The sequence below is a fragment of the Paramisgurnus dabryanus genome, chromosome 14, assembly GCF_030506205.2.
Source record: "Paramisgurnus dabryanus chromosome 14, PD_genome_1.1, whole genome shotgun sequence".
Classification (NCBI taxonomy): domain Eukaryota; kingdom Metazoa; phylum Chordata; class Actinopteri; order Cypriniformes; family Cobitidae; genus Paramisgurnus; species Paramisgurnus dabryanus.
The window spans coordinates 34,751,168-34,777,178 of NC_133350.1; the positions used below are offsets into that span (position 1 = coordinate 34,751,168).

Genomic DNA, 26,011 nt, shown 5'->3' on the forward strand with positions numbered 1-26,011 from the left:
CTCAGGATGAGATAAATGGGAGTATGTAATGTGGGGAGATGGACTTAAATAAGAGTTTCTGAAAAATGTAAAGAATCAATATGCTACAGTTGGAGAGGTACAGTAAGAAGAAAACTGTAAAAACAAACAAAAAAGAAATTCCATTTCAAAGTTCTTAACATCTACAATCAATCCAGTTGAGTTCATGTCTGATAATCTCAGTATGATAATATCTCACCTGTTGTCCCTCCGATCAGCTTTTAATTATTAAGTTTTTCAAACCATCAGTAAACTTATGATTTTTGCATTAATAGTAATGTGTTAGGGCAGGATCCTGTAGTTTAGCTCTTCTTCTGGATAGCCGTTGCATCCTGGAGTGTTTAGTTTCAACCCTGTTCCTGACCTTTATCAGCTGTTTCATTTGGGTTGGAACTAAACCCTGCAGAATTGTGTTAGGACGTGTGGCAGGTCTGAGATCACCGGGGTCCACAAGGCCATTCAGCACATGCTGGTAGGTGTTAGTAGGGAATTTGCGATGGGGAGGCGGGGCACAGGTATGTTCACAAACTCACACTCGCACGCACAAGCAAACTGCTCACCCTTTACCCTGCGTCAGTGTAGCAAAGCTCAGCGACTAGTTAAATGTGTTCACCTGTACCTTCTGAGCACGACGCTTATCTGCCCTCTGGTTCTGATGATAGATTCGGCTAAAGTTGGACACGATGACGGGCACAGGCAGGGCTATTACCAGCACCCCGCTCAGCGAGCAGATGGAACCGAAAATCTTCCCCGCTATCGTCTTGGGCACCATGTCTCCGTAACTGGAAGAAAGAGTGAATCAGAAATGTAGAATGTACAACAAAATCATACTGAAAGTAACGGACACATGGGGAAAGGGGAAGAATGGACAAAAAAGCACACATTAGCTGCAATCAAGAAATACAAACATTCAAACATTTTGCTGAGGCAAATGTTCTCTTTAGTGCAGTTGTATTGTTCCTTCAGATATACATTGCAGAAATTGTCGCATTAACAACAGCAAACTTCCCTCAGTGCTTTAAACAGAGGTCACTGTGGCCTTGCCAGATTGTTGTAATTCAGTTTCATGGAAACCAAAAGCCCTGTCACATGTGGAGGTGAAGAACAGCTATCTGCAAAACCAGTTCAGCTTAAATAAAACCTGCCAGCCCACTCCTACGCCAACCTCTGTCTAGGGACAACAGTAAAGGTGTGTAACAGGCTAGCAGGAGCCCACAGCTTTATCTTACTCACAGGTACAAGCTGGTATGTATGGGTGCCAATACGCCAACTCCATAAGTATCTTAAATTATTAACTACTGTAGATGAACATTACATAAAGTTGTACAGTTTCAAAATTTGTCTGGAGTCCAAGACTTGGAACAAGAAAGGCCAATTTTACTCAACCTGTTTCATTCACGCATTCCAAAGCCAAAAGTTCCCCCATTGACCCAAATTGACTTCAACAGAAAGGACAGGTCACTAGGAACCAGACAAAATTAACACATTTTAGCGATATAAAGATTTTACCCCTAAGCTCTGGAATGATTTACCAAATAGTGTCCAAGAATCATACACAGTCGATCACTTTAAGTCTAAACTTAAGACATTCTTCTTTAACAAAGCATTCACATAAAGTTTCATGTAAATGTACCTATTCCCCAATAGTTAGTTTGTCCAGAACAAAGCATTCACGTAACTCATTTGGGTAATATACTTATGCCGCAATAGTTAGCCTGTCTGGAGCCGAGCTGATTTAAACCACAATACTATATGACACTTGCATTACATGCGAACGGCCCCTATGCTAATAGGATTCTGTTTCTCTCTCCCTGTCTCGTCCTCGACCCTGAGGACAATGAGACAAACAGACCCAGTTCCTGCTGCTTTGAAGGTCATCACACCACTGATCTACTGACGTCCTTCAACGTCAAGGGTTTTTCTCCTTCTAGGAGTTTTCCCACAGGGTTTTTCTCCTATGGGGTTTTTCATCCCCTGGAGAGTCAGCCAACATTGGCTTAACTTAGCACTTTACTGTATACATTACATTATTACTACGCTCGCTTGTATGGTTTATTCTTAGCCGCTGTATTCTGCTTCTTATATTTTCTATCAATTATTCTGTGTTTTCCCCTACATCAGGGGTGTCAAACTCATTTTAGGCTGTGGGCCGGATGGTAAATTACGCCATGAAGTGCGGGCCGGATAATTTTTTTAAACCTTAGTGTGCTGATAATTGTGTTAAAATTAACTTAACAAACCAATTAATTAGTTTGTTTAGCAAGAAAACCAGAGAAACACACAGCTCTGTGAAAACTAAATTTCATAAGGTCACACTCATACTGTATATTATACACACAAATTTACATCTGTACAAAACCCACTGGCCTTATAGGTTGAAAAGCTTTAATTTAACTTCTTTTGCCTTAATGCCAAAATTATTTATGAACCATTCACTTTTCTTTGGAATATATTTGTAATGAGAACAGTCATTTAGAAAATGCTAGATGGGGCAGTGGCCCAAACCAAAAATGGGACTATGGGGGGTGGTACTATTATTATGGTTTTAATAAAGTATTATAAATATAATGTATTATATTACTATCATCAACTTAGACAAGTGATTATAATGGGAAATATAATAAGAATTAAAGTGTGACAATCTGCTAAATATTCAATATGATTTACCTGCTGGCTTGATGGAGCTTTGAATCCATGTTTGCAATGTTGAACTGCTGCTAAAAGCCTCTCTTTCCGTTCTCTGTCGTTATTTTGTGAAGGCATTGGTGTTTTTTGTATTTTTTGTCTACAAAGTGTGCCAACAACAGCAAATTTAGTGTTTATATTAACTTAGATCTGATCAGGAACATTAAATCGATTAGACAAGCATTGTAACGTTAATAAGAATGTGGATATTTTGTTTTTGTTAGCTTGCTAAGTTGTTAGCACTTTTAGAACACTGACAGCAAATCATTACCGAAAGAAATACATAAACATACTTACAAGTTACTAATTCTGCGGTTTAACAACTGATATAATGTAATGAATCTACCTGTTAATGCAACGAACTTCGGAAACTGTCGTCTTCGCTCTCCAGGCAGAGAGTGGACACAGAGATGCTGCGGAGCGGGCGAGAAAACACGAAGTGGATCACCGGAATCAGTGGATCTTTAGCGGAGCGGTAACAATAAAACGGCAGGATTTTTGGGCACCGTGTTTAGTCTATGTTCCGCGTTTTGCTGCTTTCCGCAAGTCTCTCATATTAAAAACGAACTAGACACCTGCCTAAAAGGGTTTTTAAAATATGTATTTAATATTTAATAATACTGTATAAATCATCACGCGGGCCGGATTGGACACCTTTGCGGGCCGTAAACCGGCCCGCGGGCCGCATGTTTGACACCCCTGCCCCACATCTATTCATATAAAGCTGCTTTGAAACAATTAACAATTGTGAAAAGCGCTATCAGGGTGTCCGCGGGGTTTTAAAAAGTATTAAAAAGTGATATATCAAAATTGTCAAATTTAAGGCCATTAAAAGTGTAAAATTTGGTCTCAGAGGTATCATTTTTTTCCAAATTAGGTATTATTTTTTCAGACTATCAGGTGTCCTATTCTGATTGAAATTATATCTGCGTTAGTTCGTTTAAATATGGGCTTTGGCATATCTGGGCACATAATCAAAGATCTTTCGTCTCTGTGATGTGATCAAAGCCTGGAGTGGAGCCAAATCACGTTCCTCTCTCCACCGTAAGCGTTCTGTAATCACTACGCACCGGATCCACTCCGGGTTTTTGACTGTATCACGTTAAGCTGAGGTGAAACTTTATTTCAGCTAGCATGGCCAAACTTATAATGCAGGAAGGCTTCGATGTTTTGGAGATCGATAAAGGTGTAAAAGACCAATGGAGATTGACTATGGAGGGAAATGAGGAAGATTGGCAAGCTTTTCAGTTCGTGGGCTAAGAAAACCAATCAGCCAGGTAACTTGCGTGTCTTTGCACAGTATGACTAATGGGGGTCCTGTATTTTGAGGGTAAATGATTTCTCACGTACGTGATCATCCGCGTCTCACGTTTTTTAATGCTATGCTGATCTAGCCAGTGGCTGATACAACAGGTTTGTTAAACTCGTGTGTAAGCTTCATGTAGCACCACAAGAACCAAGAGGCAGATGACATCCAAATCCCGTGAGAGCGATTGACGAGGAATCATAAGAGGAGACTGCTTCCGAAATGCTCTCGCGGGACTTTGATGTCATCCACCTGTCGGTTCTTGCAGTTGCATTTGCGTGTGGTTCATAAAAACGTAACATTTGTACATACCGTATATTTAAGCACCGCAGTTTAAAAACAAGTGATTTTAAGCCATTCAAACACAAATGGCCTTAAATAACACATATGCCTCAAAAATCCCATCTTTGCACATATCCTCATATAAACATGACCATTTAGGTCTTAGGAGAAAGTAAACAGCAGAAACATTGCGCATAAAATAGCACATCAGCGCTGCCTCTATTGTAACATAAAATTTTGTTTATAAAGGTACAGTCATTCAATTTACAACTGTCACTTTACAACTATGGTTACAGACATCCTGTGCGAATTGTACACGAGTTTGACTCGAGTTACTCCTTCAGGGTTTATTTTCATACATAACGTTACTGTATTAGAGCTGTGACTGTAAGCTGTTGTGTAAACAGAATAGACCCTGGATTATTCGTTTGTGTACTGAATAATATGATATGAAAAAGTTGTATTTGTTCAGATTAGTAAATGCATTATATAACATGAACAAACAATGAAAAATAAAGAGTATAAAAGCATTAATTAATTCTTGTTTATGTCATTACAGTAATTGACGGTAGTTCATGGTGCATTTACTAATGTTAAAAGTTTCAACTTTGATTTCAAAAAATTATTAGTAAATGCTAAAATAAATACATTAACAATTAATAATTAATAATTAAAAGATTCATTAAAGGTGGTGAAATTCATGTTTTCTTTTTATATAGTGAGTTATTTAGCTGTTTGCCTTAATCTGAAATGCCCTGCAAACTGCAGCTACCTATATATGCCACAGGAGACTTCAATATGGAATTTATGTCAAATAAATCTCCCCTTAAAATGCTATTGGTCTCGCCTACATAAAGTGTTAGTTAAAGGAATATGACTTGGCCTGAAAAACATTTAAGTCAGAAGAATTTTTTTCACTTTAATCCATGTATATTCTTTTTTGTATGTTATATATGTCAAAATCTGTGTAAATAATAGAAAGGTCGCTGATTAACACTTGCAATTCAGTGTCGTGATGGTATTAAAAAATATTCTGAAGGTAGTAAAAAATGTATTAAAAAGTAGTAAATTTAACTTAAGGATTGCTGTATATACCATGGCTATATAAATTGCATTGAATTGAATTGAATTACCTAAGAATTTAAATTATCAACACTTTTAAACTGTCATCTGATACCACCACACTTTCTTCACGCCCACCGCACAAAAGTAATGGTCTTCCATTACTCCATGTTCTCGATTATTTGCAAGAGAAGACACAGAGATGTGACAGGTCTGTTGCTCATTCTTTAAAGATTTGCTTCAAAAACTCAAACTTTTAACACAGAAACACTCTGTGTGACACTTTAATGACATCATTGCATGAGAGGCGACACTTGCCAATGCTATAGAACTACACAGAGCTTTATTCAAATTGTTTTAACAGCGGAGTTAAGAAGATTTCCTTGAGGAAACTTTCCAGCCTAAGTTTGACAAATCCATATGTAAAATGTGTGACAGATATTTAAAACAACATTAAGGTTTACTTATTATGTTTACTAGCTATATTTTGTTAAACATGTCTCTGTATCTCTCATGTAGCTCAATTGGTAGAGCAGTGCGTTAGCATTGCAAAGGTCATTGGCTTGATTTCCAGGGAACACATAAACCAGGTGAATAGCTTGAATGTAAATAAATAAAAGCATCATTAATGAATACGTTTTCTCTCATAAACTCTCATAGTGATTAGACCATTTCTTCAGGAAAAGACAATCAAATTGTCCTTCAATAGGTCGACCTTTCTCCATTTATACAATCTGCACTGTGATTGGCTGGATTAGTTCCACATTGTATTGCTCACATAATGTGCTCACATGGGGATATTATCAAATAGGTTTCACTGTAAAACATGAAAGCCTCATTAAGTTGTCTATTTCTATTTAATTCAAATAAGCATGGCAAGCTTTAGATATTAAATGCATTTTTGAAAGTTTCCAAAAAGTTAAATGTAAAGTGTTAGTTGAAACAAAGCGTATCATTAAGTTTATTTAACTCACATTTTCATGGTGGCGTCTGTAATAGCTCGAGACAGGTTTGGATTTCATTCGCTGACCTACTCATACTTAACGAGCTTAGGTGTATGGTCATGCTGTATTCTGTATGCTGTATTCTGATTGGCTGAAAAATTTTCCATGGGTGTTGAATATTGTTTTGTAAACTCCACCCCTAACCTGTCAAATGTCTTAAAAATAGGCACCAGAGCAATGTTTGTGTTAATCGTGGTATAGAGTATACGTGGGAGTATCTGACTCCGGTCCTTTGAATTATATGGAAATAATGCACACCCACAGTGTGACACCACCTTGGGTGTGAATTATTTTCTTGTAATTCAACAGCCCGTCTTCAATTATTCCTTACGTAATGCACACCCAAGGTAGAAATGCAGAATGTCATGAAATTTTGTAATTCAATAGACCTCATCAATAAGTACTGTATATTGTATGTATTAGTAAATGCTGAAATGAATCTGAAAATGATGTAGACAGGGGGGGGGGCAGGGGGGGCACGGGCCACCCCCACAATTTGATTGGCCACCCCAAGTGCCCCCCCCCACACCATCAGTCTCGTCAGTATTAATTATGTACTAGTGGTTTTGCTTTTCTTAAAATAAAACTTCATATTTTACAGGGCTTTGATTTATTTATATTACATTTTTTTTATTAGCTTAAAATATTAAAATAAAAATTTTTGTGGAGGCTCCGCCTATGAAAAATTGTCTAGACCCGAGGAACCACTCTACCGTGACATGTTGTTATCAGAGTCAATTAGTAGGCGCACACAGTAACGAACGGTGGTGGCACCAAGAAAAAGCAAGGAAAAACACAGAGGACGGAGAAAGGAGTTTTATGCAGATAGTGAAAAAGGACAACAAAGTCATAGGTGAGTCAGCTGAGTTTTGATATGTTTCCTTAAATGTGGAAAGCTACGATTAGTAAGTTAGAGCTAGCTCCTCTCTGTTACTGTCGAGAATGCTCATTACTAAAGTTGAAGACAACCTAACGGTACATTAAAAGAATATATAAAGTCCCGTTTGCCTTTGCGTTTGTAATAAATAGTGGTGTGTTAGATCGCAGTTTATCCATACGGATCAGAACCCATGTTTCGACCCGCATGCGATTCGATCGAGGATTAAACAGGGATAGTTTATAATTTACACGTGTTTTAAAAGCTTGCAAATGTTAACTTTCAAGTGCTTTTAAGCAATTTAACACTAAAAAGGCACTAAGTGAGTAGCTGTATGCAAAGACAGGTTGAATGTGTCCGGTCCCGTTCCAATCAGACGTAATCCTTCTTATATCCTTCAAATATTGATGTGTAAACTTTAGGGAAAGTTGCGCTATTGTATCTCATAGTGTATGGAATAGATCAATGAAAAACAAAGTAACGTTTTTATGTGGAGTGACTGTTTAAGCTGCGCCGTCTGTGTGTGCATGCATTTATTTAAGACGACAAGTGCCCTCAATAGTTGACACACGGAGAGAGCTTTGCATTGATTCGGCGCATGCAAAAACATTAACATGTCATACGACTATGAATAAACGTTTACAATTTCCTCAGCCTCTAAACTTTCATTGCTATTAACTGTTTTCCTTTTGTTAAGTACATTTTCTGTTGCATGAAGCAGGTTTCACTTTCAGGTGCACAGGCTTCGCAAACTCTAGATAAAACACAAAGTTTAAACCAAGCATTGTCCAACATCTGATCCTGATCTAAACCAGTTTGGATTTATCTGGATTTGTCGACTCCAAACTTACTCTGAATTTTGAAAATAAAGAGTTTGTTGTTCAAATAGCTTCATGCAACAGACCACAGCCTCAGAAGCATATTTAAAGAAAACAACATTATTTTTTTCTATACATTAACTCATTGGGGCTCTGCGCAATATGCCATTTAATACAACCAACTGTAATATCTTTATTAAGATGATATGCGGACAACATTCAACTTAAGGAAATAAATTAGTTTATGACTTGACAAAGCAGAGGGAGGTTAAAACAAAAACACATCAGGAGGTTTAAATGTACTGAATGTATCAGGATACAGTATACAGTATTGTTACCTTCAATGTAGGGCAAGTTACACTAATTCACTGTTTATATGTATTTAAATGTGCCAACCCTCTCTAAGTCTGTGCCCCAGTCCGGCCCCCCCATGAAAAATTCTCTAGACCCGCCCCTGGCTGTAGAAGAATTGGTGATCATAAGTTCAAGTTAGCTAATGTATTAACTAGTGTTAGCAAATACAACCTTATTGTAAAACTAGGCATAATACTAAAATACTATGCATCATTGATATAAACTTATGATAGCGAATTTCCCTCTGTGAAAAACTGCTGTTAAAGATTAAGTCCTGACATGTGTTCTTCTTAATAAATGTCTTGATTGAAATCTCTCACTTACATCAGCAAGAAACAATTATTATTTTCACATTGATTTTTTTATATGATAATGTCTCGGTATCTTATAAACAATATACAATTTTATTAGTTATTTTACTTGCATTCTGTTTTTGGCAAATATATATTTGACTTGACTTCTTTGTTTGCACTAGTTTAGATTTGTTTAAACCAATAAAAGGCAAAAACGTTTTTAGTGAGGAGAAAGACTGAAAAAAATATGTTTTCTTAGAAGTGACAGAATGAGCTGTGTGCCACATTTGCGTGCAACTAAAACTAATACTGTAGTATGCTCTACTTAAACTTCAGCTGATGTGTTTGGACTGTTTCACACTGGAAGATTCTGGTATTTACAGACCTGCCTTCCTAGTTTAACATTCAGACCTCACATACATTCATATTTTACATAGATTTTTTTTGGGCTGAACGTAAGATGGTGACAGGTTGACCATATGCTGCCAACGGTCTCAGAGCCCAAGGGAGAGATATGGGTTGCTCTCCACCATCCTCATGGCTACCGTTTCAGACAATTTCTTTTAAAAAATCCCTGTGTACTGCCAAAATAAAGTCTGTCTTACATATATTGGCCAAAGGATATCTGAAAGGCAGAACAAAATGTCTCAAATTGTTCTAAAAACTGTGTGAAATGGACACCTCCCAGCAGCCAAATCTAGCTTTAAATGACCCTACCTAGTCTTAGTCAAAGTACTTTGTATGTAAATGCAACAGTTATGCACAAAACTTATTTAAAATAAAAAACATGAAAATAACAATAATTTAAAAACTTTCGTTGGCACGTATGGTCGGGTTGCAATTGTGGCGCTATCGTAAGTCTTATGAATAGTATGCCATACAGACCCGTTTGCCACTGAACCTGCATTAACGACGACAGTGGGGCCTCCAGCCTTAGTCAAACGGGTTGGTATGTATGGTCGGGTTGCGTTTTTCGCGCTTTCGTGTGTCTTGTGAATAGTATGCCATACAGACCCGTTTGCCACTGAACCTGCATTAACGACGACAGTGGGGCCTCCAGCCTTAGTCAAACGGGTTGGCACGTATGGTCGGGTTGCGATTTTGGCGCTATCGTAAGTCTTATGAATAGTATGCCATACAGACCCGTTTGCCACTGAACCTGCATTAACGACGACAGTGGGGCTTCCGGCCTTAGTCAAACGGGTTAACACGTATGGTCGGGTTGCGATGTTTTTGGCGTCTTCTCCTGGTCCTGTAAATGGTATACAATATAGACCCGTTTGCCACTGAACCTGCATTAACGACGACAGTGGGGCTTTAGGCCTTAGTCAAACGGGTCGTCAGGTTTCATTTTCTCTTAAAGATCGGAAGGTGACCCTTATTTACCATATATACCCTCGCATTGGGCCCCCAATTTGCTAAATCCTCAACTGTGGATAACATAATTATGCCGCAATATTTAGTCTGTCTGGAACTAAGCTGAGTTAAACCACATCACTGTGTGACACTTCAATACATATGAACGGCTGCTACGCTAATACGATTTTGTTTTTCTCTCCCTGTCTCGTCCTCGACCCGAGGACGAGACAAACAGACCCAGTCCCGGTAGATGTGAAAGTCGGCACACCTCTGATCTACTGGCCGTCCTTCAACGTTATGCCCAGCTGATACCTGACCAACGATCACCGGCAGAACCGCTTAATCTCCGCTAAATCTCCATTTCCGTTCTCCCAAGGGTTTTTCCCTCCTAGGACTTATTTTTCCTCGGATAAAAGCCCGGGGTTTTTTTTCTCCTAGGCAGCCTTTTTGGGCTTTATCCTAGCTTCCTCTTCTATACGTTGCTTTAGTAATACGTGCAATTATAATATTGAGTCATAGCCGCAGCAAATTTAACTGCTCATGCTATCAAGTATTCTGTTGTGCTATCTGTCGTTTTCTGTGCTTTTCACTGCTTCTATTTATGTAAAGCTGCTTTGAAACAATTGACTTTTGTGAAAAGCGCTATATAAATAAAATTGAATTGAATTGAAAAAATTGAATTTGATTGAACACACACATAAAAGCACAACCCCCTGAAACACAGACTAGAAAATAAACAGGACAGGTGGAGTGTATAGTGTATAGAATACAGAAACTTTACAGCAAGTTGATTTATCTTTCAATTCTAAAGGGAGATCAAAGCAGTTTCTATTATCCAAAAAGAGATTACATTTAAAGAAAGGGCTGCCATTGACAGGAGGGTAACATGGGAAATAAAGCAATTTGGTCTTCCATTGGAGATGAATTCAAACACAGGGTACAGGTCTAAAGCCTCTTTCAAAAAACAATACAGCATTCATTTCCATCTCATTTAAATAATAAATGACAATGTTTTGATACAGTTTGTCATGATGACTTAACCCAAGAACATTTACTGTAAGAACAACACTTCAGTGACTGCATTTTTTACAGTGTTTACACTACACTGTCCTATTACTTTGAAGTCTTGGTTTTCATTAACATGCACGTGGGTTGTTCATCATTTACACTACATAAACCACACATTAATCACACTGAAACCTGTTTCACTTCTAAAAGCATCATAATTCAAAAAAGTATAAAATAACAAATCTCACCCAAATGCAAATCAAATCACTAACAAGTCTATAGTATGTTCAGTATAAAAGATGGAATAGACAGTGACTCACAACAACTTTGAGACATGGAAAATATAGAAGCTTTTATCGGAGTGAGCCTGAGCCGGAGTGAGCTTACGGTCGGTATTTATTCATCAGTCTGGCTAGTGGCTAAACTGATCTCTGAAACAAATACCTTGTCGAAAATAAAATGTTTTGGTTTGCTAAAGACAAGGGGAGATGACAAGCATGGATGGGTGGAGAGTTTTGGCAGCCAGGCAAGAATTCAAAGACTTGTAGCTTACATTGTATACATTAATTTTACAAAGTAACATTAACTATGTGTAATAGTTGATACGCATTAGAAATTATATATAAACGAAGATCATTTATTTCCCTTGTTATCAGAAATAAACTACGGTAAAATGACTGTTGTTATTGTCTATGTGGAAGTCTACAGAAAGTTGTGTTTAGTCCACAACAGCCGTTTGTTTATGTTGTTGCTGCTGAATCCGTCTATAGGGTAAAATGAATTAAACTGTGTAGTGTAAACACTGTAAAAAATAAATTGTTGGCTCAATGAATTATTTTTTAGTAACTAGTTCCACAGAAATTTTACGTTCACTCAATTTCTGACTCCAAAGTGTTTCCTGGATTGATGTTTTTTAGTTGGCCCAAACTTGACTCAAATATAAAAAAGTATGTTTGCTCAACTAGCTTTATAGTTCATTCAACTAAAATGTTTTTGTTCAGAAAATCAGTTGAATCTTTAAAAACTTATAGCAAAGACTCTGTCAATTAAAATTTAAGTATTTAGTCAATGTTTTATGTGTTACTTCAATTAATATTTATTATTTGGGAATTTTTAATAAACTTTTTAAAATTATTTATCAAATAATTTATGCTGGTGTTGTTAACAAATACTTAACTTCAGTCACATAAAAACAAAAGCTTTATTCACTTATCATACAGACTGAACATACAGAATTAAGTCTTTTCTAAATAGAAGGCATAAAACAGTCCAAAAAGCACTCCAAAGTCAGTCAGAACATCTGAAGGGCCATTTAGGAAAACTTATTTCGCCATGTATCCCTCTGGTCTGCTTTCTCCACATCATCACCGCTCTGGTTTGATAAACAGAGGAATATAAATACACACACACATACATAAATACATGTTTAATATAATAAAGCTTGACGGTGAAAGACTTTATACCCTAAAATTGCCAAATTTCCCTCAGACATCACACGTAATTGAATTAAACACTATTGGGCGGTTTTCTCGGACAGGACTAATCACTGACTAAAATACTGACATCTCTTAACATATGAGTACTATTGTTTTGTCTCAAAATGCACGCCAGTATTGTATTTTATAAGGTTTGTTTGTAAAAATGTCCCAATTATAATTAAGACAGAGTAATAAACCCTGTCCGGTAATCTTAACTAAAATAGCTCCACTTTAACTCGGACACATAACATAACACACCTTTATATAACTTATATCTTTACAAAAATGTCGAGTATTTGCGTCTTTGCCAATTAATATAGTCTAAAATTAACATTTATTTACAAACACTTACCTGACGTGAACTTGACGAAACGGCTGATGACTTGTGTCATGTGAATCAGTAAGTGATTCTGGCTGTTAGGTGCGGATTGATCTCAGATGAAATGACCTGTGATCCAGATCCTTCCGAGTTAAGACATTTTAAATTAAAAACTCACGCACATACTGTACATACACAAACGCGCGTGCACACAGGTACACACACGGGTATATTTAGAAGTTTTATTTAAGATTGTTATGATATTGGGACTATTTCTCCATCCGCTCCTTCAGCTCTGAAGTTCAAATTCGCATGCAGTCCGGTTATAACAAATGTAAAAGATTTGAAACATCACTCAACAGCGATATCAATTAAGTGCAATCCTAAAATATGATTTAAAACATAACCCTTTCATTGTTAAGTATGAGAAATTAAAATGAATGAAATCACGTTTAAACGCCACAGAGAAATCAGAGCCAGCAGTCGATTTCTGATGCGCTTGCCGAGGCGAGGCTGCGCTGGGCGGGGTGTGAGCGCTTAAGCACCGGTGATTTTCTGGAGCTCATGTGGAGGTCATCTCCGTCCGAAAGTGTCCAAGCACATTTTTAAATAGACACTATCTTTATTAACCGACCGCATATTTAAACTTTAAGCACATACATTCACGCCTGAACAACTCTTACAATTACATTTTGTGACCAAATAACAGTAATATTTTGAGCATTTTGTTGTCAGGAAAAATAGCTGTCATAAGTCCACATATTTACCTGATTTGACTAAATTAGTTCAGTCAACACTAGCCATTCTGAATGTTGACTGGATTTGAAAATAACCATTCATTTAATGTTTTAAACACAGATTTATCTAGACTTAAATAATATGTCTTCTCAACTAGCTCAAACTAAAAAATTGGTTTAACTTATATATTTTTGCCTGTCCAACATTTCATTAATTGGATTTTTTACAGTGAAGATACAACATAGATAACGTATTTTTTTTTAAATTTACTGCTTTCTACATAAAATCATCAAAAATACCAGAACAAAATTAAACCAGTCCAACATAGCTACAGTATATTGGTTTGAGAACAAGCACAAGAACAACCCGACAGCTTTACAGTGGTCATCTGGATGTAATATCTAAACAATTCCTGATCTACGGGTGCCTGTCATAATGTTAATGATGTCATCCCTCTAGCCACTGCACCTCTGACATATGGACCTGTGTTGAAGAGGGACGGTGATTTGAAAAATATCACTATGTGTATTGAGCTTTATACTGCCTGGGGTTTTCAATAACGATACTTTAAGAAGTTTGCAGAAGCTATAGAATTTGGTAGCATTTTGAACTAGCACTTGATTTTACAGTACGTGTACTTACCTTGTACATATATAACACACACAATGCTTTTGGGAACATGGAACATTCTTAGATCATGCTGAGATAACATAAACCATCAGAGCTCCTCCGGTTCATGATGCCATTAAAGAAAAAAGGGAACATTCTCAATTTCACAATATTTTCTAAGTATTTTTCAAAGTGAGCTCTTTAAACCATTTATTTGTTAGTTTAAATAGTGGAAATAATGCACTGATGTGGTGGCACCACTGATAACATTGTACACACACACACACACACACACACACACACACACACACACACACACACACACACACACACACACACACACACACACACACACACACACACATTCTGGTTTCCATGTTTTGTGGGGACATTCCATAGACGTAATGCATTTTATACTGCACAAACTGTATATTCTATTCCCCTTACCTACCCCATTCCCTAACCCCAACCATCACAAAAAACATTCTGCTACTTCACATTTTCAAGAAACATCATTCTGTTTGATTTATAAGCTTGTTTCCTCATGGGGACATCAAAATGTCCCCACAAGGTCACAAAAACACTGGTATTCCTATCTTTGTGGGGACAATTGGTCCCCACAACGTGATAATTACCAGGTACACACACACACACACACACACACACACACACACACACACACACACACACACACACACACACATAATATAATATAATATAATATGTGATGGAAACAACTTGGTAATATGTGGCAGTAAGTGGACTATTTAGGTTGCAAATGTCAGTTTAACAGAATAAAAAGTATACACAATGACACACTAAAGCCCTATAGACCAGCTGTAAATATCCACACAAATATTTCATAATTCCCTGTAATTTTGCGTGTTCAAATATGTTGAGGTTGAAGAAGCATTCACTTGCGTTCTAGGCGGTGGAACAAGTCAGTGGCAAAGCTTACATTTTTCCTGCATTCAATGACACAGACCTTTAAAAAAAGGTCAAAGCACTTCTCAGAGGCACTGAACTTCTGTTTGCATCAGGTTAGTGCCTATTACAAACAGAATCCAATCATCAGAAGGTAATAAATTGAATTAATAAATTGTTCGACTGGACCCAAATATTATACATAAATCTTTATTTATATTATATATATATTATTTTATTATTATCATTATTATTATGTTCTGTATTATTATTATTATGTACCTTTGTGTGTGCGTATATATATATATATATATATATATATATATATATATATATATATATATATATATATATATATATGTGTGCATGTGATGACGAGGGAGGTGATGGCGCTGAGTTACCCCTCCCACTTCTGAACGTTTTACTGCAATTTAAATGTGCCAATTGGCCATCAATATTACAGATGTCCTGTGGTAAATTTGCATTGCTCCATACCCCTGTAAAACTAATCCCGTCCGAATAGGGCTTAAGTGTCAGTGATCACCAATAATTGATTAATATGTTCCTATTCGTTATGATAACTTTTATCATATGTGATTGTGTCTGTGACTAAAATAAACACTTAAAAGACAGTTTATTAGATGTATAAGTGAACTTCGCATATCCAGTGTTTCTCTTTATCAGCACCTACATTGTAAAAAATTTACTTCAAATCAACATATATTTTTATTTTGCATTAACTTAACAAAATTATTAAATTAAATTAATTACATGTTTTATAAGTTAAGTCAAAACTCAAAGTCGCAATGAAGAAATTTTTTTTTTTGTTCTGGAATATTGCGGTATTTTTCTGTGAGCTTGATTATTTTCAAATAATCATATACACTCATAATCTTTAATCAGAATCAGAATCTTTGAAACAAGGGAAGGAAAAATTTCCTTTCCTTTCTTTCCGGTCATATGGTATGATCACAGAGATTAGCAAATAGCAACATTACCCAGCTTCAAACGAACCAATCTGTTCTCGATGGATGAATTCAAATCCAGCTCTACTTTCCCGTCACCACGGGAAAAATATGACAATCACCAATTCCTTTTCATTTTCAACTTTGAAATAATAGGTTGAATTGACTTGAAAAACCAAGTTATTTTTACTTCATGCTGCATTTTTTTCTACAGTGTTACGTCACCACTTGTTCTGAAATCACAAATTCTGGCTTCAACAGTTAAATAGCATCACTGTATATTTTTTATGTGCAAAAGATAATTTATACATTGTTGTTGTAGTTACAGTAGCTCCTTCTTTATATTCCACACAGGGCTCGTGTCTGGTGCTTGACAAGAACTTCCAAGTTCCTTAACAAATGGCGAATTCCCAGCTTAAAGAACTGTTAGAATCCGAAACAGTAATTAAGATTAAGAAATCTGAATTATTTTCTTTTCAGCAGAAATGAAAAGTGTAAAAAAAGTATAAGATTTAATTTTAGCTTTCACTTGAAAGTGAATCTTTCTCAACTTTATAGAATACAAACACAAACCTCGACTAAATGACATACACTTATTTAGCTGCGAAACAATCTTCTGGGTACAAAAATAAACAATCATTTTTGAGTTAATGTTGCTTTATATGAGGGTTATTTATTTAGTCTTCTATAAATACATTTATGGCACTGTAAGAATAAATTGAATTGAATTGAATAAGAACATTACATCTCAAACGGAATCAGTAGATTTGATCCTCAATGTGGCCCCTGTGCACATTGATGAGTCTCATTTGTTTCAAAAACTGCCAGTATTTTTAATAATGTCTAGTTGTAATAAGAAATGATCCATGAGCTCATGACAGATTGCTCAACATCACTGTACACTGAAAAGAAATTAAGTCTGAGACAACAGGTGATATTTATCTTGATAATGAAAGTTTTCTGCTGATTGTTATTGTGGGTAATCAGAATAATTCCTGCATTTTGTTACAGGTCTGTTACAACCGGAGAATGAAACATCAAGAAAAATCAATCCGGGGAAAATTAATTCCTATTGTAACCTTTTGGTCCTATGATTACTCAGGTCTTTATTAAAACCCCTGTGCCAAAGCTTCCAGGACACGAGCAAATTTCTCCCAAGTTGATGGGCATCAGATGAAATAAGTGAGATTGGTTGTGCAGAAATTCAATAGGTGCTGGAAAACAAAACTATACCCTTCTGCCCAATGATTGGAATCTTGTTTTAGATTGGTCTTAAATCATGATGAAATGGCTTAAACATCCCAGCGTATGCCTTCCATCACGAGATAATGTGCACCTTAGACATCAACCTGATTCATAACTTTGAATGATTTTACTACTTTACTATACAATTAATGTCCTATTTAACATGGCATGTACCACTGGTACCTTTATGTACCTTTCAAGTAATAATATGAAGTGCAAATGAGTACATTTTGAAAAGGTACCTCCCAAGTGACATCTACGGACCATTTATTGGCCATTTTAACTGACAGTGCAGTAATGTATGTCAGATTGCAATATTTTGCAATTCTCCCAGTTGGAACCAACTTCCAATTTTCATATGCATGATTTGTGAATTTATCTGATTTTTGTATGACTATGTCATTTAAGATCTTAAACAACACAGGTATTGTTTGCATGCAAAACATCAATGCTATTAGTCACTCATAATAAATTACACCCCAAGATTTTTAGGTGTACACGTGACGGACATATTTACTTTAACAATGCTGATCCGTGACCTCCATCACTGACCTGCGTGAAGTTGGCCCCCCAACTTGACCCAACGCAAAACGTCGGCAAAATATGCTCAATCGTTTGTGCTCCGTTTGTGCTGGTTTGTGCCGCAAACATTTTCGTTTGTGCTGCTTTGGTTTTTTAGATAATTAAAGAACATTTAAAGGTCATACTGAGGTCACGTAGCCCCCAACATAGTCTTAAACGTTTGTGCTTCGTTTGTGCTGGTTTGTGCAGGTAAAATTTTCGTTTGTGCTGCTTCGGTTTTTATAATATTTGACTTTGAAATAAGGCGATGACGTCACTTAGCCCCCCCACATGCTTCAAGTTCACCCAAAGTATTCTTGTTTGATTGTGCTTCGTTTATGCTGGTTTGTGCAGGTAAAAATGTTGTTTGTGCAGTTTTCGTTTTTTAGATATTAAAAGAACATTTATAGGTCATACAGAGGTCACTCAGCCCCCCCTCCACATGCTCAAAATTAACCCAAAATAGTCTTAAACGTTTGTGCTTCGTTTGTGCTGGTTTGTGCAGGTAAAAATGTCGTTTGTGCAGTTTTCGTTTTTTAGATATTAAAACAGTTATTGGTCATACTGAGGTCACGTAGCCCCCAACATGCTGCAAATTTACCCAAAATAGTCTTAAACGTTTGTGCTTCGTTTGTGCTGGTTTGTGAAGGTGAAAGTTTCGTTTGTGCTGCTTCGGTTTTTATAATATTTGAGATTGAATTACGACGATGACGTAACTCAGCCTACCGCATGCTTCAAGTTCACTCCAAACTATATTTGTTTGTTTGTGCTTCGTTTGTGCTGGTTTGTGCAGGTAAAAGCTTTGTTTGTGCTGATTCGGTTTTTATAATATTTGACATTGAATTATGGCGATGACGTAACTCAGCCTACCGCATGCTTCAAGTTCACTCAAAACTATATTTGTTCGTTTGTGCTTCGTTTGTGCTGGTTTGTGCAGGTAAAAGTTTAGTTTGTGCTGTTTTGGTTTTTATAATATTTGACATTGAATTATGGCGATGAAGTCACTCAGCCTACCGCATGCTTCAAGTTCACCCAGACTATTCTTGTTCGATTGTGCTTCGTTTGTGCTGATTTGTGCTGTAAAAATGGATCACAGGATGTGTTGTTGAACAAGAATTTTGAGGTAAGCGTTTTTATTATGTGTTACAGAATTACCTAGGTTACCTAGGTGACCTCAGTATGACCTATAAATGTTTTAATATCTAAAAAACGAAAACTGGCAAACGAAACGTTTACCTGCACAAACCAGCACAAACGAAGCACAAACGTTAAAGACTATTTTGGGTTAATTTTGAGCATGTGGGGGGCTGAGTGACCTCTGTATGACCTATAAATGTTCTTTTAATATCTAAAAAACGAAAACTGCACAAACGAAATTTTTACCTGCACAAACCAGCACAAACGATGCACAATCAACAAGAATACTTTGAGTGTACTTGAAGCATGTGGGGGGGCTGAGTGACGTCATTGCCTTTTTTCAATGTCAAATATTATAAAAACCAAGGCAGCACACACGAAGATTTTACCTGCACAAAACAGCACAAACGAAGCACAAACGTTTAAGACTATTTTGGGTAAATTTGGAGCATGTTGGGGGGCTACGTGACCTCAGTATGACCTATAAATGTTCTTTTAATATCTAAAAAACCAATGCAGCACAAACTAAAAATTTTGCGGCACAAACGGAGCACAAACGATTAAGCATATTTTGCCGACGTTTTGCATTGGGTGGGGGGCCAACTTCACGCACGTCCATCACGGTGTGTTTATTTGTGACTGCTGACAGCCCCCACCACACACACACTTGTTCGAGAAGATTGAAAGCCGTGTCTAATCAACATGCGGCTCCACAGGCTGTTGAAGAGAGAAGCTAATGAGAGAGGTGAAATAAAAATGGATCTATTCACGGTAAGATAGAATCAAGGGAGCCGCCTAATTTCTGCCTGTGCCCTGAGGGAGCGAGTCAAGCCTTTATATAAAAGCGTGACATAAAGAGATGAACATGAAATAACTCCAAAAGAGAAGGCTTTGCTTGACTAAGGTCTCCGTATGACAATTGTAAAGTGGTAAATGCTTTTATGCAATGAATGCATGTGGGCATTAAAGCAGGAATGTACAGAACTCCACAGCTTAGTCTTCTGTAACAGTTTGCTTAACTGAAAGTCTAATACTTACTGTACATTCAGCATGAGGCAAAGATTCATGGTGCTCTAGGTCTGTTCCAAATGTTCAAAGATGGAGCTGAATTCTGGTTTCACTCTGTTTATAATAAAACTTTCCAGTCCTTGATTCTGATTGATCAAAATCTGTTTTATTCATGATGACGGCTGTACACAATAATTCTGATTTTCGCTGCACAGCACTCTTAGCAATATAAATATACGTGTGACACATTTTGTTAATGTTCACAGTCGGTCAGGGGCTATTTTTTCAGTGGAAAAATGTTTTTTTGTGTGTGTGATTTGTTGATACATATTTTTTACTTTAATATTTGAATTGTGTAGTAACCATTTTATAACAGGAATAATTTCCTGTGCTGTATCATGAATAAGTCACGGCTGAAGGGGCTGCATTGACTCCACTTCGCATAGTGGCTAACAACGCCCTTCAGCCGTGCCTTATTCACAATACACAAAAGCCTGTCATACCTAATTGCTTACTTAAAATTACTTTAAAGCCAGCAAGTGGCCTTTAATATTCATTCTCCACACTTTGTTTGCCTGGAAGAGCTGAGAACACATAAATGTTTTTACTCCATTAAACAATGCTCAACTTATTCTGAACCATCGTTTTGTTGAAGTAAACTTTCCTAATAAAACTGATACAACAGAACCAAATAGAGAGAAAACAATGTATGATTTTGCTGCAAATGACACTTTTCACAATAAAACAGTTTGTTCTTGTAACGGCACATTTCCCCATTTATTCCCTTCTATTTCAGTGTGTTAAGGTGCTTCCCTTTGGCCTAAACGTTAAAGTATTTGAACAGAAAAATTGCACTTAATGAAGCAGTGATGTACAGCCTAGGGCAGGACACGCTCTGCTCAGTTTATCTATTCAGATGATACGTCTTTTGTGTCTGTTATGGGAAAACACAAGCCTGAGTCCCACCAGCGATAATAGAGGACTTTGCAGAGGACGAGTTCCATGTTATTGTGCAAGCTGGAGAGGAGCCAAGGTGGCTAAATGATCTAAGTATTGTCATGATTTCGGTCTTATTGGCCGCTTTGTCTTTGTTTCACCATGTGTTGTGTTGTGTTTATGTTTTGACAGCTCCACACGTGCGCGCCTTCCACCTGGTGACCTCATTATCTCCGACTCTTCTCACCGGCGTCCCACACCTGATCCTTATTATTTGCCCATCCGGTTTGATTTAAATTCCCCTCGTTTCCTCTGTTCCTTGCAAGTTCGTCTTAGTATGTTCCTGCCCGCTAGCTTGTCTAGTTCTAGTCCTGTCGTGTCTTGGTTTCTGTCTCTTGTTGTCATTTTGGATTACTCACCGTGCTCTCTGCTGCCTTTTCCCCGTTAGACTCCGAGCCCTGCTGTCAGTCTCTCCCGAGTGGTGTGTCACCGTCAAAACTCAGTGCTCTCTCTGTCTGTGGATTCTCCGAGCGCCAGTCTACCTCTTGCGCTGTCCAGCAGCAGTGCGCTTTCGGGCGCGTAATTCTGCGTAAGGCTCGGACTGCCGCTGTGCGCTGTCCAGCACAGACTCTGCTGAAGACTCTTACTGCCTCTCTCTCTCTCTGTGCCCCGCCAGGATTTCTTCTCTGAGGATTTCGGATGTGCGAGTGGACGTTCTACGGCCGTGCTGTGTTTCCCACTCGGAGCCTTTCCCGAAGGGATTCCGTTGAGCCTGTCTCGCCTGTGTTGTCTCCTCCTCGCATACATCTCCACGAACACAGAGTGTCATCTCATATACATATTGACTTTCACTGAGTGTCTCCAGTTATACATCTTGAATAAACACCTCTGCGCTGGGATCCTTGTATTTGTCATTCCTAACAGGACGAACTTGCCAGAATGGATCCCGCGGAGGTTGAGGACTTATCTGCCCGTATGTCGGACCTTTCCTCACGTTTGGACCAGCTCAGTGCCGATGCCACCCAACTCAGCCTGCCATCGCAGACGGAGCCTCATGTTACTGCCCCACCTCCATACGACGGTAATCCTACCTCCTGTCGGGCTTTTTTGACTCAATGCTCTTTGGTTTTTGCCCTCCAGCCCCGCCGCTATTTCTTGGAGATCACCCGGGTTGCGTTTGTGATCACCCTTCTGATTGGCAAGGCGCGCGAGTGGGCTACGGCCGTGTGGGACGCCCGCGATCCTTGCTGTCGGTCGTTTTAGGAGTTTCGCGAGGAGATGGAGAAGCTTTTCGACCGTTCAGTGCGCGGGGAAGCCGCTGCGGCTCGGTTGGCACATCTGGTTCAGGGAGGACACACAGTCACCGAGTACGCCATCGAGTTTAAGACCCTAGCGGCTACCTGCCACTGGAATGAAGCGGCTCTCCGAGCGCAGTTTGTCGAGGGGTTGTCTGATGATCTCCAGGACGAGATCGCTGTCCATGATCTTCCTCCCTCTTTGGATGCCATCATTGACCTCGCTCTTCGGATCGAAGCCCGGAGATTGCTTCGCGATCAGCGACGCTCCATTCGCCAGCGAGCGTTTTCGGACAAGACCACCACTTCCCCCTCTTCACCCTCTGCCGTGTCTGAGCCCATGCAGCTGGGGCGCATGCGCCTGTCACAGAGAGAGAGAGAGAGATGCTTGCAGAAGGCTCTGTGCTTGTATTGCGGGAGATCCGGACATTTTGCTAAGACCTGCCCGTTAAAAGGCCGCTGCCCATCTGTGAATACGGGAGTCCTGGTGGGCGCCACTTCTTCAAAGCTCTCCCCTGCCTCTAGTACCCAGCTTCCCGTCATGTTGTCCTTCGCCGGGCGTGACCATCCATCCACTGCCCTTCTCGACTCTGGCGCAGAGGGCAACTTCATTGATGAAGCGCTGGTGCGCGCCTGGGGTGTCCCGGTTGTTCCTCTCCAATCCCCATTGGATGTCTGGTCCCTTAAAGGGACACTTCACCCATTTGCATTAAGCTTTGTATAGTTAGAACCCCAGTCATGTTTTTGAATGGTCGTGCATCATGTTCTCAGTTGCTGCTGAGACAGGAGAAATACAGATTTTAGTGTTGCACTTCCTTCTTTCAATGATGTAAAAATCATCATTTTGCATCATTGAAAGAAGGAAGTCCAAAATCTTTGTTAAGGGAGTGAGACTACAAAAACCCTTTTTCTCGGTCAAATAGGCACCAAATTCTAAATGTATGTTACATTTCGACTACAAATATGACACACTTTCAGCAAAGATTAATGTTTCTACGGGTGAAATGCTCCTTTAAGGGGCAGCAGATGGCGCGGATTACACATTGCACTTCTCCTGTGAGTCTCTCTGTGTCTGGTAATCATCGTGAGGAGATTGTGTTGCACGTCCTTCATGCGTCTCTATCTCCTATTATTTTAGGGCATGGATGGTTAGCGCAACACAATCCTCACGTTGATTGGCAGCATAGTATTATCTTGTCTTGGTCCCAGTCTTGTCATGTGTCATGTCTTGGTTCTGCTGTTTCTGGTTCTGTTCTTTCTCTTCCTCAGGTTCCGGCGGTCGATTTGACCGGGGTCCCGGCGGAGTATGCGGATATCGCTCAGGTGTTTAGTAAAGCCCGGGCCACCTCCCTGCCTCCTCACCGGCCATATGATTGCGCTATTGATCTCCTCCCCGGCACTTCTCCGCCTAAGGGTAGACTTTATTCGTTATCGGGTCCTGAGAGAGAGGCTATGGACCAGTATATTAATGATGCCCTGCGTGCCGGTCTCATCCGTCCCTCCACCTCGCCCGCAGGGGCGGGGTTTTTCTTTGTTGGCAAGAAAGACGGCTCCCTGCGCCCTTGTATTGATTATAGGGGCTTAAATGACATTACGGTTAAGAATAGGTACCCCCTTCCCTTAATGTCCACTGCGTTTGAGCTCCTGCAGGGGGCGCAGTTCTTTACTAAGCTAGATTTACGCAACGCCTATCATCTGGTGCGAATAAGAGAGGGAGATGAATGGAAGACAGCCTTTAACACCCCTACTGGACACTTTGAGTACTGCGTTCTGCCGTTCGGCCTTTGTAACGCCCCCTCTGTCTTCCAAACTCTGGTTAATGATGTGCTGAGAGACATGGTTAACAAGTTTGTCTTTGTGTACATAGATGATATTCTCATCTTTTCTCCCTCTATGCAGGAACACACTCAGCATGTTCGCCGAGTCTTACGCCGCCTGTTAGAAAATAAGCTGTATGTCAAGGCGGAGAAGTGCGAATTCCATCGTAAGTCAGTTTCGTTCCTGGGTTTTGTTGTTGCCCCCGGTGAGATCCGTCCCGACCCTGCCAAGATCAAAGCGGTGGCCGAATGGCCAGTCCCCGACTCCCGTAAGGATTTATTAAGATTTCTGGGTTTCGCCAATTTTTACCGGCGATTTATCAGAAATTATGGTCAGATTGCTCAACCTCTTACTGCTCTCACTTCCACTAAGGAGAGGTTTGTCTGGAATTCCAGTGCTCAGGAGGCCTTTGATATTTTAAAGTCCCGGTTTATCTCTGCTCCTGTTCTCTCTATTTCAGATCCGGCTGCTCAATTTATTGTGGAGGTGGATGCTTCGGATGTCGGGGTAGGCGCCGTTTTGTCTCAGCGGTCTGCTAAGGATGGCAAGGTGCATCCCTGTGCCTTCTTCTCCCATCGGTTAAACCCAGCAGAGCGAAATTATGACATAGGCAATCGGGAGCTGCTGGCGGTCAGACTGGCTTTGGGTGAGTGGCGTCACTGGTTAGAGGGGACCTCGGAGCCCTTCCTGGTCTGGACGGATCATAAGAATCTCGAATACATCCGTTCAGCCAGGAGGTTATCTTCTCGTCAGGCTCGTTGGGCGCTCTTCTTTGACAGATTTAACTTCACCCTTTCGTACCGGCCCGGTTCCAAGAATACAAAGCCCGATGCTCTCTCTCGTTTGTTCGAAAGCCCCGGTTCTGCTGGGGACGAAACCATCCTCCCGGAGGGGCGGGTGGTGGGTGCCCTGCGCTGGGGAATAGAACAACGGGTGAGACGGGCCGGCCGGGAGGGGGAAGTGCCAGAAGGGTGCCCAGCGGGTCGATTGTGGGTTCCGAATGCGCTTCTCTCCGAGGTCATCCGGTGGGGTCACGAGTCCAAGTTTGTTTGCCATCCAGGGGTTCGGAGAACGTTGGCTACCGTACGTCAGCGTTTTTGGTGGCCCTCTATGGGTCCCGATGTCAGACAGTTTGTGTTAGCCTGTCAGGTTTGTGCCCGTAATAAGGCCTCTCATCAAGCCCCTATTGGTCTGCTTAAACCATTCCCTCTCGTCCTTGGTCACATATCGCCATCGATTTTGTAACCAATTTGCCTAGTTCTAAGGGAAACACTGTAGTTTTGACCATTGTTGACCGCTTCTCCAAGGCGGCTCACTTTGTCCCTTTGCCCAAATTGCCCACTGCTAAGGAAACTGCCCAGGTTATGATCGAGCACGTCTTTCGCTTACATGGTCTGCCCACAGACGTTGTTTCAGATAGGGGTCCTCAGTTTATTTCTCGTTTCTGGCAGGAATTTTGTAGACAAATAGGCTCCACAGCTAGCTTGTCTTCACGGTATCATCCTCAGACCAACGGGCAATGTGAACGGGTTAACCAAGATTTAGGTAGAGCTCTCCGCTGTCTGACATCGCAATATCCGAGCTCCTGGTGCCAACAGTTACCCTGGGTTGAATACGCCCATAATTCTCTTCCTGTCTCTTCCCTTAACATGTCCCCTTTTGAAGCGTCCATGGGGTTTCAGCCCCCTTTATTCCCATCACAGGAACCTGATGCGGTGGTTCCGTCTGCGCTAGCTTTTGTCCGTCGTTGCAAACGCACCTGGAGAAAGGCTAGATTTACATTACGCCAGGTTTCCAGACGAACCAAAGCCGCGGCCGACCGTCACCGTAGAACCGCGCCCCGTTTTATCTGTGGGCAGAAAGTATGGCTTTCGTCCAAGGATTTACCTCTCCGTGAGCCTTCTCGCAAGCT

The 26,011-nt window shown here is 39.7% G+C and overlaps 1 protein-coding gene across 1 annotated transcript in view; it reads right to left on the minus strand.

The window, feature by feature from the left end:
* The window catches only part of LOC135758142 (A-type voltage-gated potassium channel KCND3-like), a 316,405-nt gene that overhangs the window by 59,069 nt on the left and 231,325 nt on the right, over positions 1-26,011 (minus strand). Inside the window, exon 3 of the mRNA XM_065273005.2 lies at positions 632-800. Within this exon, the coding sequence (XP_065129077.1) occupies positions 632-800 (169 nt within the window). The remainder of the gene's footprint in view (positions 1-631; positions 801-26,011) is intronic.